This window comes from Ctenopharyngodon idella, chromosome 7, assembly GCF_019924925.1.
Source record: "Ctenopharyngodon idella isolate HZGC_01 chromosome 7, HZGC01, whole genome shotgun sequence".
Taxonomy (NCBI): domain Eukaryota; kingdom Metazoa; phylum Chordata; class Actinopteri; order Cypriniformes; family Xenocyprididae; genus Ctenopharyngodon; species Ctenopharyngodon idella.
Window position 1 is genome coordinate 36,537,978 of NC_067226.1, and position 16,594 is coordinate 36,554,571.

Genomic DNA, 16,594 nt, shown 5'->3' on the forward strand with positions numbered 1-16,594 from the left:
ACGGGTAAAAAGGCTACTACATTTTGTTTCTATTCTATTTTCCACAATGTCAAAGCAACGCAGCTTAACCCAAAATACTAGCTCATGCAGTTGTGCGCTTCAGACAGAGAAAACTCCAGTTGCAGGGAACACTTTAGTAGGCTAAAAAGCAAATATATTTATTAAGTATAACAAGGTTGGGTTCCTTAAACTGTCCATCATATTAAAAACGGCTAGGCTATATAAGATAATTGTAAAAAAAAAAAGAGTATTGTATTTCGCCAGATTTTGTAGTGTAAACATATTCAAGCGCGAATGAAAACCGTTTTGCGAGGGGGATGCCAGATGTGCAAAAAAACAAACAACAACAACAACAACAACAAAACAATATTCAAATCCCAAAATTGAAAATCGAATACCAACCTACCAAACTAATAATTGAATATTCTGGTCCAGCCCTAGTTTATTGCTGTTTATGTGTCAGTAGATCAAGCCAGTGACTAAACGGTTGTGATCAAATAATCATCCTTTTATAATCGCTGGAGCTGTAAATCACTTTAGGTTCAGCAAGTCAGCGGCTTGAGTTCTGTACTTTCACCAAAACTCCTATTAGCTATAATCAATGACGATGTCTGCACTGCTCAGTGTATATTTTATCTTAATGTTTGCACTGTGTTAGTTATGATGATGCATTCGTGAGAGTGCAGAAATTGTTGCAATGGAAAGGTCATAGCATTCATGTGCTCAACAGATATGACTGGGATCGGCGGCTGTTCTTACTGCTGCAGCCTTCTATTCAGTGGAAGCAGATCTACACCATGTGCAGAATTATTAGGCAAGTTGATTTTCTGATCATATTTTTTTTTCCCCAAGCACATTTTACCAATTCCAAACCACGTCAATCTTAATATCTACTATTCATTTTGTATTTAATAATTTATAAGTGATTATATAATTGTTCATGAAGGCTGGAAATGAAAAACGCCTTATATTCAGGTGTGCATAATTATTAGGCAATTTTTCTTTTGCAGGCAAAATGAGCCAAAAATAGAGATTTAACTCAGACTGAAAAGTCAAAAATGATTAAATGCTCATGAGAAGGATGCAATACTAATGCAATTTAGAAATGGCAGAGTTATGGCATGATCAATGGACAGCAAAACGCTCATTGGGTCAGCAGGGTCAGACAAAATCAGGTAGAGAAGAAAAGACACATGTTAACTGCAAAATAATTAAGAATTAAAGTGAAGAATTAAGTGTGAAACCATCAGGAACCCTTTAGTCTCAAGCACCACCATTTTCCAGAACTGCAACCGACCTGGAGTCTCCAGAAGTGCAAGGTGTCAGGATCTCAGAGACTTATGATAGGTAAAGAATCCTAAAAAATGACCCCCACTTAATAAGAATCACAAGCTGAAGTGTTGTAAAATACATGAATACTTAATTCTTTTGCAGCTAACATGTGTATTTTCTTCTTCACCTGTTTTTGTCTGACCCTGCTGACCCAGTGAGCGTTTTTGCTGTCCATTGGTCATACCTTAACTGTGCAATTTCTAGTATTGCGTTAGTATTGCATCCTTCATATGAGCATTCAATACTTTTTGTAAAAGAAAACCTAATAATTATGCACACCTGAATATAAGGCATTTTTCATTTCCAGCCTTCATGAACAATTATATATCACTTATAAATGATTAAAAACAAAATTAATTGGTCAATTAATTGGTAGTTATTAAGATTGATGTAGTTTGGAATTGGTAAAATGTGCTTGGAAAAAAATATGGGTAACACTTTATTTCAGGGTCTTTTAACTAGTTGCTTATTAGCATGCTTATTGCTAGATTATTGGCTGTTTATTAATACTTATTAAGCACATATTAATGCCTTATTCTACCTTACTAACTATTAATAAGCAGTAAATTAGGAGTTTATTGAGGGAAAAGTCATAGTTAATAGTGAATATGTGTTCCCTATACTAAAGTGTTACCAAAATATGATCAGAAAATCAACCTGCAATTCTGCACATGGTGTAAATATAATCATGTTGTAATCATCACTTTCATGATTAGTTAATCAGCTGCAAAGTTTTAAAAAAAAAATGTAGTAAAAGTTTTCAAAACAGTTCCACATGTAATGTCAAAATTATGCTCACATAAAGTTGCAGTGCTGCGTCATCATGAATGTTTATCCTTTTAATGCATTTTAAGTCTTGCCCATTTAAATTTTCAAGCAATTTTAAACTGTTAAAGTTCAATAAGACACAAAAGAGAATGATATCCGGTACTCGTATACTGTTCTGATAGATCATTTTCTGTACATGTGCACAGAAACCTCATCAGAACATCATGTGAGTACTGAATTGAGTTCTTTTTGTTGTGTGTACCTGATGCTGTCTGTGTTATGTTAATCAAAAAACAAACAAAAAAGAGAAAGCCACTCACTGTTTTTGTCAAATTATTTTGCTAATTAATTCATACAGTCTTTCATGTAAAAACAAAGCCTTGAAGACTTAAGTAGAAGCCACCGGCAGTTGGTTCTTTTGGCAATGGGTGGAACTAATGTACAAGCGGCAATCCCATTCATTAGCACTTACCTATCAATGTCCACCTTTTGATTTCAGCAAATCAGTTTGAGTGTTGCAAACCATGTGATTTGCGTCTGTCAAAATTCTGCATGTTTTATATTATTATTATTAGTAGTAGTATTAAATAATGTCTCAAGCACCACGACCAATGACAAATATGCATTCAGACATTTTCATTCAGACATAGTTGCCACATTTTTGATCTAATTACCGTTTCTATCATAGAACAAACGCATGATTGACTGATGTTTTTTTGCTTTCTATTTATATAGAAATATGAGAACTACCACCATTTGCTCCCCACATACATTTCAAAGACACTTGGGAGATAGTGCCCGAAAAGAAAAGCACAGGCCTCAAAAATCATACATTCGGTCCATAGAAATGAAATCCTTACCACTAATTCATTGACATATCTGTCTACATGAATGAACATGCATTTTGTGTATCATTACTGTTTGTATATTGTTCTTTTGTATATTGTAGTGTTATGCATGTCTGATAATAGAACTGTTAGATAATGTAGCTCATCTAGGTGGTGTTTCATATCAAATTACTCCTTGTTTAATGACTCACACTTTGGTGGACATCACCATCTCATAGAATGCATTGTATGTTTGTAATATATATCAGAGTATAAATGGACACAAACTGCTAGCTTACTCCCCTAATGCAAATGTGGTCACTTTCAAACAAAGAAACTCTCCCGCAGAGAATTGCACCTTTTTCATTGGTCAAGCCAAAACTCAAAGGTGTGACTTCTGTAGATGTTAAAAAGCCCCCACTCAGATCGCGCTGGTCACTTCTGGTCTTCTGCCTTTGTTCTTGCTGATTCTACTGATTGCTGGTCAACTTACCCGGCAGGCACAGCTGCGCCAACAGGCCTCATTCACTTCAAGCCATGTGCAACTTCCTCGACAACAGAGTCAAATTAACAGCGCAAGTTCATGGTCATTTCTTCACTCAATGCAAAAGATATTGATTACAACTTCAGCACCATCAGACTGAACAATCAAGAATTTCTTCTAAGACTGCATATCCGGACGCTCCTCAACAGCTAAGACATTTTCAAGTATCGTACATTTGAACACTAATCGGTGATTTAGTATTAAGTGTGAACCCCTTCGTTAACAAAGGTGCTTTATAGTGAGAAATGATGGTTCTTCCAGCTCATTAAATGACTCTTTTCATAGCTCCATTCTCCTGTTATGCTACGGTTCAATATCATTTCCACTCTCTCATTTCCTATGTATGCATGATTTGTATTTCTATATGTGTTTAGTCTAGTATTCTTAGTATATGTGTTTGTGATTTAGTTAAATAAAACTTGTGCACATTCTTGCGAGTTGATTCTGATCTGCTTATGTCACTGATAACGATTACGATCACAGCTACATACTAAGAAAGAGTTATTTTTCTATGGCCACGGAAAATATCCTTTCTGAAGAGTTGATAGACGATCAATACTGACTGTTCACTGGCCGAACAGATTAATTGATTCAGCTACATCGTTAATTCGATTTAACTGATTCAAATAACTGATTCAAAATTTATAATTAATTATAATGAGTTATGATTAATTATTCATATTGCCTTTTGAGCTAAGTCCAAAAAACTATAAATACACAAAATCATCAGTTGTTTCTGTCCAAACAGGTCTGTCCAGCCATGATTGAGGATAAAGGTCACCGCGTGACGGACTACTTCGTTGTAGCTGGCCTCACAGACAAGTCCACACCACTAGAGCAGGATCTATCTGAAGCCAAGTCCAGTGGGCCCAAGGCACCTATTACAGACCTAGCCGTCATCAACAAGTCTGCAGGAGAAACAGTCCCTGAAGGTTTCACATGTATTGAGAGCACCTACAGTGGCCAGCCGGCCAATCTCAACCATGGCAGCCTCAAGAGCCCAGAACTATTTTTGTGTTACAAGAGGGGACATGGAAAGCCCCCACTCATTGATGTCGGGTGAGTTTTTAGGGTGATTGGGTATCCCTCTATGTAGCTGTACCCTTGAACAGATACAAACCCGATTCCAAAAAAGTTGGGACACTGTACAAATTGTGAATAAAAAAGGAATGCAATGATGTGGAAGTTTCAAATTTCAATATTTTATTCAGAATACAACATAGATGACATATCAAATGTTTAAACTGAGAAAATGTATCATTTTAAGGGAAAAATAAGTTGATTTTAAATTTCATGGCATCAACACATCTCAAAAAAATTTGGGACAAGGCCATGTTTACCACTGTGTGGCATCCCCTCTTCTTTTTATAACAGTCTGCAAACGTCTGGGGACTGAGGAGACAAGTTGCTCAAGTTTAGGAATAGGAATGTTGTCCCATTCTTGTCTAATACAGGCTTCTAGTTGCTCAACTGTCTTAGGTCTTCTTTGTCGCATCTTCCTCTTTATGATGCGGCAGATGTTTTCTATGGGTGAAAGATCTGGACTGCAGGCTGGCCATTTCAGCACCCGGATCCTTCTTCTACGCAGCCATGATGTTGTAATTGATGCAGTATGTGGTCTGGCATTGTCATGTTGGAAAATGCAAGGTCTTCCCTGAAAGAGACGACGTCTGGATGGGAGCATATGTTGTTCTAGAACTTGGATATACCTTTCAGCATTGATGGTGCCTTTCCAGATGGGTAAGCTGCCCATGCTACACGCACTCATGCAACCCCATACCATCAGAGATGCAGGCTTCTGAACTGAGCGCTGATAACAACTTGGGTTGTCCTTGTCCTCTTTAGTCCGGATGACATGGCCTCCCAGTTTTCCAAAAAGAACTTCAAATTTTAATTCGTCTGACCACAGAACAGTTTTCCACTTTGCCACAGTCCATTTTAAATGAGCCTTGGCCCAGAGAAAACGCCTGCGCTTCTGGATCATGTTTAGATATGGCTTCTTTTTTGACCTATAGAGTTTTAGCCGGCAACGGCGAATGGCACGGTGGATTGTGTTCACTGACAATGTTTTCTGGAAGTATTCCTGAGCCCATGTTGTGATTTCCATTACAGTAGCATTCCTGTATGTGATGCAGTGCCGTCTAAGGGCCCGAAGATCACGGGCATCCAGTATGGTTTTCCGGCCTTGACCCTTATGCACAGAGATTGTTCCAGATTCTCTGAATCTTTGGATGATATTATGCACTGTAGATGATGATAACTTCAAACTCTTTGCAATTTTTCTCTGAGAAACTCCTTTCTGTTATTGCTCCACTATTTTTCGCCGCAGCATTGGGGGAATTGGTGATCCTCTGCCCATCTTGACTTCTTAGAGACACTGCCACTCTGAGAGGCTCTTTTTATACCCAATCATGTTGCCAATTGACCTAATAAGTTGCAAATTGGTCCTCCAGCTGTTCCTTATATGTACATTTAACTTTTCCGGCCTCTTATTGCTACCTGTCCCAACTTTTTTGGAATGTGTAGCTCTCATGAAATCCAAAATGAGGCAATATTTGGCATGACATTTCAAAATGTCTCACTTTCAACATTTGATATGTTATCTATATTCTATTGTGAATAAAATATAAGTTTATGAGATTTGTAAATTATTGCATTCCTTTTTTATTCACAATTTGTACAGTGTCCCAACTTTTTTGGAATCGGGTTTGTATTTATTATGCAAACAGAATAATATGTTATAGTTTTAGGTCTAATGTTTATAATTGGCAGATCATGAGTTTACTAGCTATTGACATCCTTGACATGAATAAAGATTATCGGTAACACTTTACAGTAAGGTTCATTAGTTAAACATTAGTTAATGTATTAACTAACATGAACTAACCATGAGCAATACATTTGTTACTGTATTTACTAATCTTTGTTAACGTTAGTTAATGAAAATACAGTTGTTCATTATTTGTTCATGTTAATTCACAGTGCATTAACTAATGTTAACAAGATTTTAATAATGTATTAGTAAATTACATTATTGCATTAACAAGGATTAATAAATGCTGTAGAAGTGCAGTTTATTATTAGTTCATGTTAACTAATGTAGTTAACTAATGTTAACTAATGAACCTTATTGTAAAGTGTTACCAGATTATCTGTAGTCAGTGCAAAGCACTAACAACAAAATTCTTCTTTGCACTGCAGAGGTGATGCAGAAGCTGCATCTGAATTGGTACATACAACTGCATAAATAATGTTGAGATTAATGTTTCAAAAATAACATTTTATTTATTGAACGTTTGTGTAAAATCAATATCATGTTTGCAATTGTGCTCATATTTGTGAAAACATCTCTCTTGCTCTTGTGATGTTGCTTAATTACATCATATATTATAATGTTATATAATGATATAATGATGTTAACAAAAAATTATACAGTGCACCGGCAATTTAGTGATATCCCCACAGTTGTTGTTTTGACCAGTCTCAGAAATGAAATCCAGAGTCCTTTAAGTCTGATACAAGAGACGAGACCGAGTACAAATGCAGTTGAGCCCAAGACCTTCAAAAAATTGTCTCAAGATTGGTCACTAATTTAGGTCAATAAGTTAATTGTTAAAAAATTATTTAATTCAGTTCATTCAGTTTAAACAATTACTTTCTGTATTTTTACTCTTCATTGTATATGAATTACATATTCTTGTTCATAAATCCCCCCCTTAGTTTTTTTTTAACAAATCGTACCCTAAATATACACACGCATAATTTCTCTAGTTTTGTTCAGTCACACTATCATAATCAACATATCCCATATCCTGTTTGTCTTCTGTATAAGAGCTGAATAACAGAAGTAGGGCACAAGCGTTCAAAATCTATTTCTGGTATCCATTCAGCATCAGCTGACTGTGAGTTATAGTCCAGCTCAAGGTCTTCACTCTTTTGTCAATATAGCCTACTGCGTCGTCACCGTCAGTCTCACCCCTGCCTGGATCAAACTCCTCTATGCCCTCCCTGATTCTCACCATGACCAAATAAAAGCAAAGACACCATACCCCCTTTTAGTTATCACTAAAATCTTTTTTAATTGTTCATTGTGATTTAAAATAAACACCCTCCAACGCATGACACAACATTCATTGTATTGTGCCTTCGCTCACCATGCCACAATATTAAACATCAAGATGATGTAATGCACTTGCATTACATGGAGTAGATTTAATAGATGTAACATGGAATAGAATTTATGTTATGAACATATTTAATTTAGGCTTTTATTTACATATAAACATTGATCAACACACTTACATAGAGCTAATGATTATTGATGAACTAATGATTATTGAACTAATCATGAACCAACTATGACTGGAGTCATTTTGGATTCACGCATGAATAACAGCAGCCTTTACTACATGTTAGTACATGTTTGATAGTTAATGCATTAATTAACATTTATGGCTAAAGCAAATCAAACCTCTTTAAGAATGAATAAGAAGTACTCCGACTTTGAAACAAATTTAAATAATATTATCATAGTTTGAACTTTTGACTACAGCTTTGTTATAAACATAACTGGATGGCACAGAATTAGTTGATCCTCCTCGTCAAACGTAGAAAATACTAAATACAATATTAACTGATCTTAAAATGTCGTTATTTGTTTTGTGTTGTTCTTTCCCTTTGAACTCACCCTACTGTGACTTATGAGCAGCTAAATAAAAAATAAAAATTCAAAACCCACAAAGAACAATTTTGATAAACAGTTCCCAAAGAAACAACCAAACTGGAATCATGGTCAGAATGTTTGCTGGGTATCAGTACAGTTCACTCTCCATCCAAATGCAGGCTGTGATGATATTGTACCTCCTCTCTCTGACTTCTTGAAAAGACACACATCACTTTTCTGGGCTAAATACTCGTTGTACTAGTACATGTGGATTTGACAGTAAGTTTAAAATAAATCGTGCTGAATTTAGTAAGTAGTTAACAGTGAATTAATTATGATTGGGCCTTCACAAGTAAAGTCATTACAAAATAATGCATTAACAAGGCATGAGTTGAAGTCAGTGTATAGTTAGTTAATAATGAGTTAATTATGATGGGCCATCTCAAGCAAAGTTATGACAAAATAATGCATTAACAAGGCATGAGTTGATGTTAGTGTATGGGTGGTTAATAATGCCACCAGTACAAAAAACAAAGATAGGTTTATTTACAGCAAGCATATATGGGCTCAAAAAAAAGCCCAAACATATCTGTGAAGACACATTTGGCACGTTTACAATCAAATATGGCGCGTCCACAAGCTAATGCAATCGAAGCATATAGGCTACAATTAAACGACAAAACAATAACTTCCCAAATAATCTCAATAGAAAAACACATGCAAACATGACTTTAATTATCAATTTGGTTTACCAAAGCAGTCAACATTTATTAGATTAAGATGCCAGCAATACCGTAGCAATGAACCGTAGCGTAACTAATGCACCACTAATAAGCGTCCCACCAGAAACAAACCCTACATACTTTTTTCTTTCCGGGAAGAAAAGACTGAACAAATGAACAATAAAAATCAGAAAACTGTTTAGATCAAATTAAATTTGTTAGTGGTAGTTATTAGTCTATTTTCCACATTTGATTAGACGGGTCTATGTAATTAATGGCAAAATAATCGTGCAGCATTTTAATTATTTGTCACATTAATTCAGAGTAGTCACCTTTATTTCTATAATGCTTTATACAATACAGATTGTTTAAAGCATCATACAGTGATCAACAGGAAAATAACGATTCAATAATGCAAGCAGAGTTTAATTCCGCTGTAAAGCAGCTTTGAATATATCTGTATTGTATAAAGCACTATAAAAAATAAAGCTGACTTGACTAGATATTGAATGCATTAATTAACATTTGGAGTAAACTAAATCAAACAGTCTCCATAAGAATAAATAATTAGGTCTCTGACTTTGAATTAAACGTGAATAGTGTCAAAATTTATTCTATAATACCATAATGCCTACAGCTTTGTGTCAAATAATTAGAATGGTAAATGATTGTTTTGCCATTAATTACATAGATCCATCTAATCAAACGTGGAAAAGATGCTAATAACTAGCATTAATAAATTTAATTTGATCTAAACCATTTTTTGATTTTTATTCATTTATGTTTAGTCATAACTTTTATTTAATAACTTGTTTTGTCGTTTAATCGTATATGCTTCGATTAGCATTAGCTTGTGGACGCACCATATTTGATTGTAAACTTGCCTTATGTGTCTTCACAGGTTTGTTTGGGTTTCCTTTTGAGTCCATATGTTTGCTGTAAATAAATAATAAAAGAACTCTAAATAACCTTTATCTTTGTTTTTTGTACTGGAGGTGTAAAGGAATGAGAATGACACTCTTGCATGTTTAATCATATTTTATTTAATGTTTTGTTAGTGCATTTGTTACCGGATGTATGCTGAAGGGATGAGGCGAGTACGGAGATCCACAATACAAACGTTTTATTAACAATACCAGAGAACACGAACAACATACATGGTGTAGCAAACAATAGAACAGACCAGGAGTGCAGGGAAAGTGTCCAACTTAAAGGGAGTGCTGATGAGGAACAACAGGTGCAGGGAATCCGGGGAGATGGCGGGAAGCCTGATGATGGGAGTGAAGACAGGTGCGCGAAACAGGAGGATGCTGGGAACTGGAGTCCGGGAGGGCGTGGATGTAACATTACCTCCCCCTCCCCGGAAGGCGTGTCCTCAAGCCTCAGATGAAACAGCGGGGAGGGGGGGTGGGTGCCCTGGAGACCTACAGGCAGGTGCGGGGGGTGCAGGCGGGTGCGGAGGTCTCCAGGGCGGTACTAGGTCCGCGGCCGTCATGGTGGGTCTGAAGCCGTGGGCGGCCATGGCGGGTCTGGAGCCAGGGATGGCCACGGCGGATACCCTTCCCCCCCAAAAAAAATTCTTTGGGAGACTCAGGGGTTCAAAGGGCTCGTGGGCTACTGGAGTGGGTTCAGCTGCGGTTGGGGTGGGCTCGGCAGCTGGAGCTGGAGCGGGCTCGGCGGCGGCGGCTGGAGCCGGAGCGGGCTCGGGGACAGGCTGGAGCGGGCTCGGCGGCAGGAAACTCAGGGAACTTGGGCTGCACGGAGGCAGAAAACTCAGGGAACTTGGGCTGCACGGAGGCAGACAACTCAGGGAACTTGGGCTGCACGGAGGCAGACAACTCAGGGAACTTGGGCTGCACGGAGGCAGACAACTCAGGGAACTTGGGCTGCACGGAGGCAGACAACTCAGGGAACTTGGGCTGCACGGAGGCAGACAACTCAGGGAACTTGGGCTGCACGGGGCAGACAACTCAGGGAACTTGGGCTGCACGGAGGCAGACAACTCAGGGAACTTGGGCTGCACGGAGGCAGACAACTCAGGGAACTTGGGCTGCACGGGGGCAGAAACCTCAGGGAACTTGGGCTGCACGGGGGCAGAAAACTCAGGGAACTTGGGCTGCACGGGGGCAGAAAACTCAGGGAACTTGGGCTGCACGGGGGCAGAAAACTCAGGGAACTTGGTCGGCTTGGTCTTCCTCCTCCTTTTCTTTGGTCGTCTGGACCCAGCAGAGGGTTGTGGGTCCGACAGGACACCGGGGAAAAGCTCACTGGAGGGGCATGCGGAGGAAAATGGAGGCCGACGAACTGGCCAGGCCGCCCGTGTTTCTGGAGGAATTGAACGAGAAATGCACACTATATCCGGAACCTCTTCGATAACAAACTTAGAACCATTTAAACACAAAATCAAATTAATGGTATCGACTAAGGATAAATGATCGGCAGGTTCATCAAAACGGATCGTGCTCTCGTCCAGCCCCTCCAGAAAAAGGGCGTTTAAACAAGCATCTGGCCAATTTGTCACATAAGCCAACTCCACAAACTCCTCCACATACCTCTCCAGTGAACGTCCCTCCTGCAGGAGCCCAACGAGGCGATCCGTGGCAGAAGCTGGCGGGTGAGATACGGGAGGAGTAGGAACCTCTGACATGAGAAATAATCCCATCCTGAGTTGTGGATCTCCAGCAGTTTTGGGTCTGTTCTTCTGTTACCGGATGTATGCTGAAGGGATGAGGCGAGTACGGAGATCCACAATACAAACGTTTTATTAACAATACCAGAGAACACGAACAACATACACGGTGTAGCAAACAATAGAACAGACCAGGAGTGCAGGGAAAGTGTCCAATTTAAAGGGAGTGCTGACGAGGAACAACAGGTGCAGGGAATCCGGAGAGATGGCGGGAAGACTGATGATGGGAGTGAAGACAGGTGCGCGAAACAGGAGGATGCTGGGAACTGGAGTCCGGGAGGGCGTGGATGTAACAGCATTATTGTGTCATGACTTTACTTTGAGGGGCCCATCATTACTAACTCATTATTAACTACTCATACACTAACATCAACCCATACTTTGTTAATGCATTATTTTGTCATGACTTTACTTGAGATGGCCCAATCATAATTAATTCACTGTTAAGTACTTAATAAATTCAGCACATGATTTATTTTAAACTTACTATCAAATACACATGTACTACAATGAGTATTTAGCCCAGTAAAGTGATGTTGTGTGTCTTTTCAAGAAGTCAGAGAGAGAAGGTACACAGTATCATCACAGCCTGCGTCTGGATGGAGAGTGAACTGTACTGATGCCCAGCAAACATTCTGACCATGATTCCAGTTTGGTTGTTTCTTTGGGAACTGTTCCACAAAGGTTCTTTGTGGGTTTTGAATTTTTATTTATATTTAGCTCTGCTCATAAGTCACAGTAGGGTGAGTTTGAAGGGAACAAGGACAACACAAACGGATAAAGACCTTTTAAGATCAGTTATTAGTGTATTTAGTATTTTTTACATTTGATGAGGAGTATCAACTAATCCTGTGCCATCCAGTAATGTTTATGGCAAAGCTGCAGTCAAAAGTTCAAACTATGATGATATTAATTAAATTTGTTTCAATGTCAGAATACTTCTTATTCATTCTTAAAGAGGTTTGATTTGGTTTAGCCAGAAATGTTAATTTATGCATTAACTATAAAACATGTACTAACATGTAGTTAAGGCTGCTGTTATTCATGCATGAATCCATAATGACTCCAGTCATAGTTAAGGATAGTTCTTCATTGGTTCATGATTAGTTCATGCTTTCAATAATCATTAGTTCATGCTGAATTAAGTATTAATATAGGTATTAGTACATGATTATTCATGTACCCTTATTGTAAAATGTTACCACTACTTTAGTCAACATGAACTAAGAATGAACAGTACTTTTATTGTTTATACATTTATTAATCTTAATGTTAATTTCAATGTTTACTAATACATTATTAAAATCAAAAGTTAAGTTGCTGATCAGTGTTTGTTCTTTGTTGTAGGGTCCTGTATGAGGGTAAAGAGCGTCTCATTCAGGGTTGTGAGGTCATTGAGGCCACACCATTTGGCCGCTGTGCAAACGTCAACAACAGCTCTGCCACATCTCAGCGCATATTCATCACATACCGCCGAGCACCCCCCGTCCAGCCCCAGAACTCACTGGCTGTGACTGACATCTGTGTCATCATCACAAACAAGGGCGAGACTCCTCCTCACACTTTCTGCAAGGTGAACAAGAACCTCAACTGTGGCATGGTGAGTTGGCATGGAGGTCAAAATAATTTAAAAACGAAAAAAGCCATTATACAATACTCCAACATAGAAAGCAGTTAAAAGAAAATGCTTATCTTACACAAGACAGTGATATTAAATGATCAAATTCAGTATACACCTTATGCATACTGTATACAGGAAATCAGATGAGCCCATAATATGAGCAACGCGTTAAATTGCACATTAAGCGTTTTCTTTATAATGGTTTTCTATAGGTAAATGTTAATTTTATGAGTTGTGTTCATATTCTGAGTTCATCTGCTTGCCTGTAGATAGTATGTTTTAAGTAATCAGTAAAATTATTATCATCAAAAAGTATTGTCGAATGTAGATTATAGTTTTATCACTTTATTGGTTTGTCAGACAGACTGGGGCTTAATCCATATAAAAGGCCTTCTGCTAGGCTAATCTAGGAGGTTGCTAGGCAGTTGGTAGGGTATTCTGGGTAGTTGGTGATTTTAGGTTGTTGCAAGGTGGTTACTAGTGGGTTGTTGCGAGGACATTGTAGATGTGTGTCTCTTAAAGGGTACATAACACAGACAGTTTTGGCCAATCTCATGTTAATCTTGAGTACCTATAGAGTAGTATAGCATCCTTCATATCTCCGAAAAGTCTTTAGTTTTATCAGATTTATAAAAGAAAGATATGCTGTACCGAGTCTTTTGAAAACAGCCGAGCTCCTGAAGGTGTGCCGTGGGTGAAGCTGAAAAGTGACGAGCATGCGCAGCTTTTGCATAGCAAAGCTATCAAGGGTCAGCTAAACAAATCTATTTAAACACACACAATACACCATCGCATTATCCCTGGATAACTTTTGATTCATTATACATTCGTGTTGTTTACATTATATGCACTTACGCGCCGACTGCCAACAAAACAGACATTTGATGCAGTTTTACTTACCACCTGCGGTTCCCACTCATGACCAGGATCTTTTATCGCTGGGAATGCTCCATCTTTCAGTTTCAAAAGATCTGTAAATCCAGCGTCGAACTTGGCCTTGTTTATAAAACCATAAGCATCGATCCTGAGGGCTCAAGCAGCCAAGAGATATTCTCCATTCATTTCAACCAATAAAAAAGTGATTTCAGACTTTCAGACATGACTTTATCCTTATTTTGATAGTTAATTTAATGCGCTTTCTATTGTTATTTTAATGACAAATGTCGAGATCAATGTAATGCGTGAGCACAAATCTCTTAGCTCCACTTAATGCTGGGTTCTTTGGGAAGCAAGGTTATCTTTCCCTCACAACCAAAAACACACTTCTTTGGTGACATTGTTGATTTCATGGTCTAAAAACAAAGTGATAAATTCTTTCTCGAGCAAGTCCTGTGCAGCGCTGCCGATGACTTCCGTAACCTGAACGAAGCACATTGATGGGCGTGCTCTTGCTCTCACTCTGGTTGATGTGTGTGCGTGCGCTCTTCCGAGAGAAGAGCCCATACAAGGAATTCCTCCCTTTATCACGTAATACAGGGCCATACTCGGAAAAAAACTTTCCGTAACATGTACAAACTCTGAAGGAGTGTATTTGGCACAGAAATACATTGTTAACATGTCTTGACAGGTTGCTAACAAGATTTACTATGTTTTTGGCATTTTTTTAGCACATGGTTAACATGTTGCTAGTATGTTTTAACATGATTGTTAGCATGATTAGCATGGCTATCATGTTGTTAACATGTTTCTAACATGTTTTAACATTGCTATCATTTTGCTAGCATGTTTTAGCCCATTTCTAGGATATTTTAGCATTCCCACTGTACCACCCGTGGTACAAATACCATTCAAAAGAGACAGAATGCTAAGGGGTTAAGATGTTTAAGCACGTTTTGCTTCGCAGTTGCTTTAAGGTGTATGAGGTTGATATGTGGTTGCTAAGCAGTTGCTAGGGTGTTAGGGTGGTTGATAGGCAGTTGCTAGAGTATTCTCAGTGGTTGCTAGGATGTTGCTATGTGGTTGCTAAGCAGTTGCTAGTGTGTTCTGAACCACCCCAAGTCTCCCAAATCTTTGTTCAGTGAACATCAGTCCAGCACTTCACACTCCAAAGAACTAGAAAATTTTCTTCTCAACTTATGATCCAGGATCCCTCAATACATGGTTCAAAGATGTAGGATCATACTCTCAAGAGCCACTCAAGCTATTCTGAAGGCAATGGCAGCTTTAATTCTCATTGGTTTCTTCAGTTTGGTGTGCTGCTAGCCAGTGGCGGCTTAAAGGTGCATCTCGATCAGCTCCCTAGTTCAGTAGTCAGGGCACTGAACAGGGAGTCGGCCATTTTAAGGGCTGTCTAAATTGAAGAATCCTTCCAGGGCACTGAAATATTTGCTCCCTAAAAAGTCCCACAATGCACAGTGAAAACCAGGGAGCACTGATGCTCACTATGTTCCGTTAACGGAAGTTCTGGAGCATGAAACTTAAATCACGTGAGCCAACTCACTACACATAACGACAGATGACACATGATAGAAAAAAAAAACAAAACAAAAAAAACACATGCAAATAAATAAAAAAATAAATAAAATATGCTTCATATGGTAATATTTATTATTATTATTATTATTATTATTATTATTATTATTTATTTATTAATTTATTTATTTATTATTATTTTAATAAACTCAAAAAGAATTCATATTGATTAACTGAAAACACATGGTTACATAAAGTTACAATAGATCAAGTAGAAAAAATCTTTACAAAATCAACACTTTTTACAGCAAAATGAAACATTTTAGAATTAGTGAAGCCAACTGTTACAGCTATAATATAATAACCATCTGTGTCATTTCAAGACAAGATATAAATCTGAACAAAGCATGCTGCAAAATATCATAAAAAAAATCTGAACAATTAAAAAATGACTGAAAACATGCCAAACACAACCAACAGCTCACTAAAATCAGTCTATGTTTCTTTCTAGGTCTTAATATTGCAATGCAAACTGCTTATTGACATAGTGGAAATCCAAACCATTAATCAGTTAAGACTCTATGGTCAACAAAAAAAGTGCGGATAGTGTTTTTTTGAGTCATTGTTGTCCTCAGCACAGCTAGCTCCCAGTGGGAATACTTTGATCTGTTAGTGTAATGTGGGCACCGAAATGAAAACGCACTGCTCACGCAGTATGTGTGAATCGAGCCGGTAGATCGGGCGTCCGCTGATATCACGCAGGGGAAAAACTTTCAACAAAACATTCAGGGAATTTAGAACATTCTGATGAAAGGATATGGTTAGAAAGATATTTGTGAATGCATACTGGAGTAAAAAATATTTGCATGGTGCCCCCCTGGACGTGGTTAATCCGCCTATGCTGCTAGCTGTTCAGCCTTTGTACAAACAAGATATACTGTCCTTGTACTGTAAAACATTTGCACAGAGCATTATATACATAATGTTAAATTAATGTAATTCAGTTATTTTTCCCT

The 16,594-nt window shown here is 38.0% G+C and overlaps 1 protein-coding gene across 4 annotated transcripts in view; it reads left to right on the forward strand.

Annotated features, from left to right (window-relative positions):
* Positions 1-16,594, forward strand: part of dennd4c (DENN/MADD domain containing 4C) — an 86,898-nt gene that overhangs the window by 26,005 nt on the left and 44,299 nt on the right. For all 4 annotated transcript variants that reach the window (XM_051901157.1, XM_051901154.1, XM_051901155.1 and 1 more), the window contains exons 2-3: positions 4,220-4,530; positions 12,893-13,145. In XM_051901157.1, coding sequence (XP_051757117.1) covers positions 4,232-4,530; positions 12,893-13,145 — 552 coding nt within the window. In that variant the 5' untranslated portion in view covers positions 4,220-4,231. The remainder of the gene's footprint in view (positions 1-4,219; positions 4,531-12,892; positions 13,146-16,594) is intronic.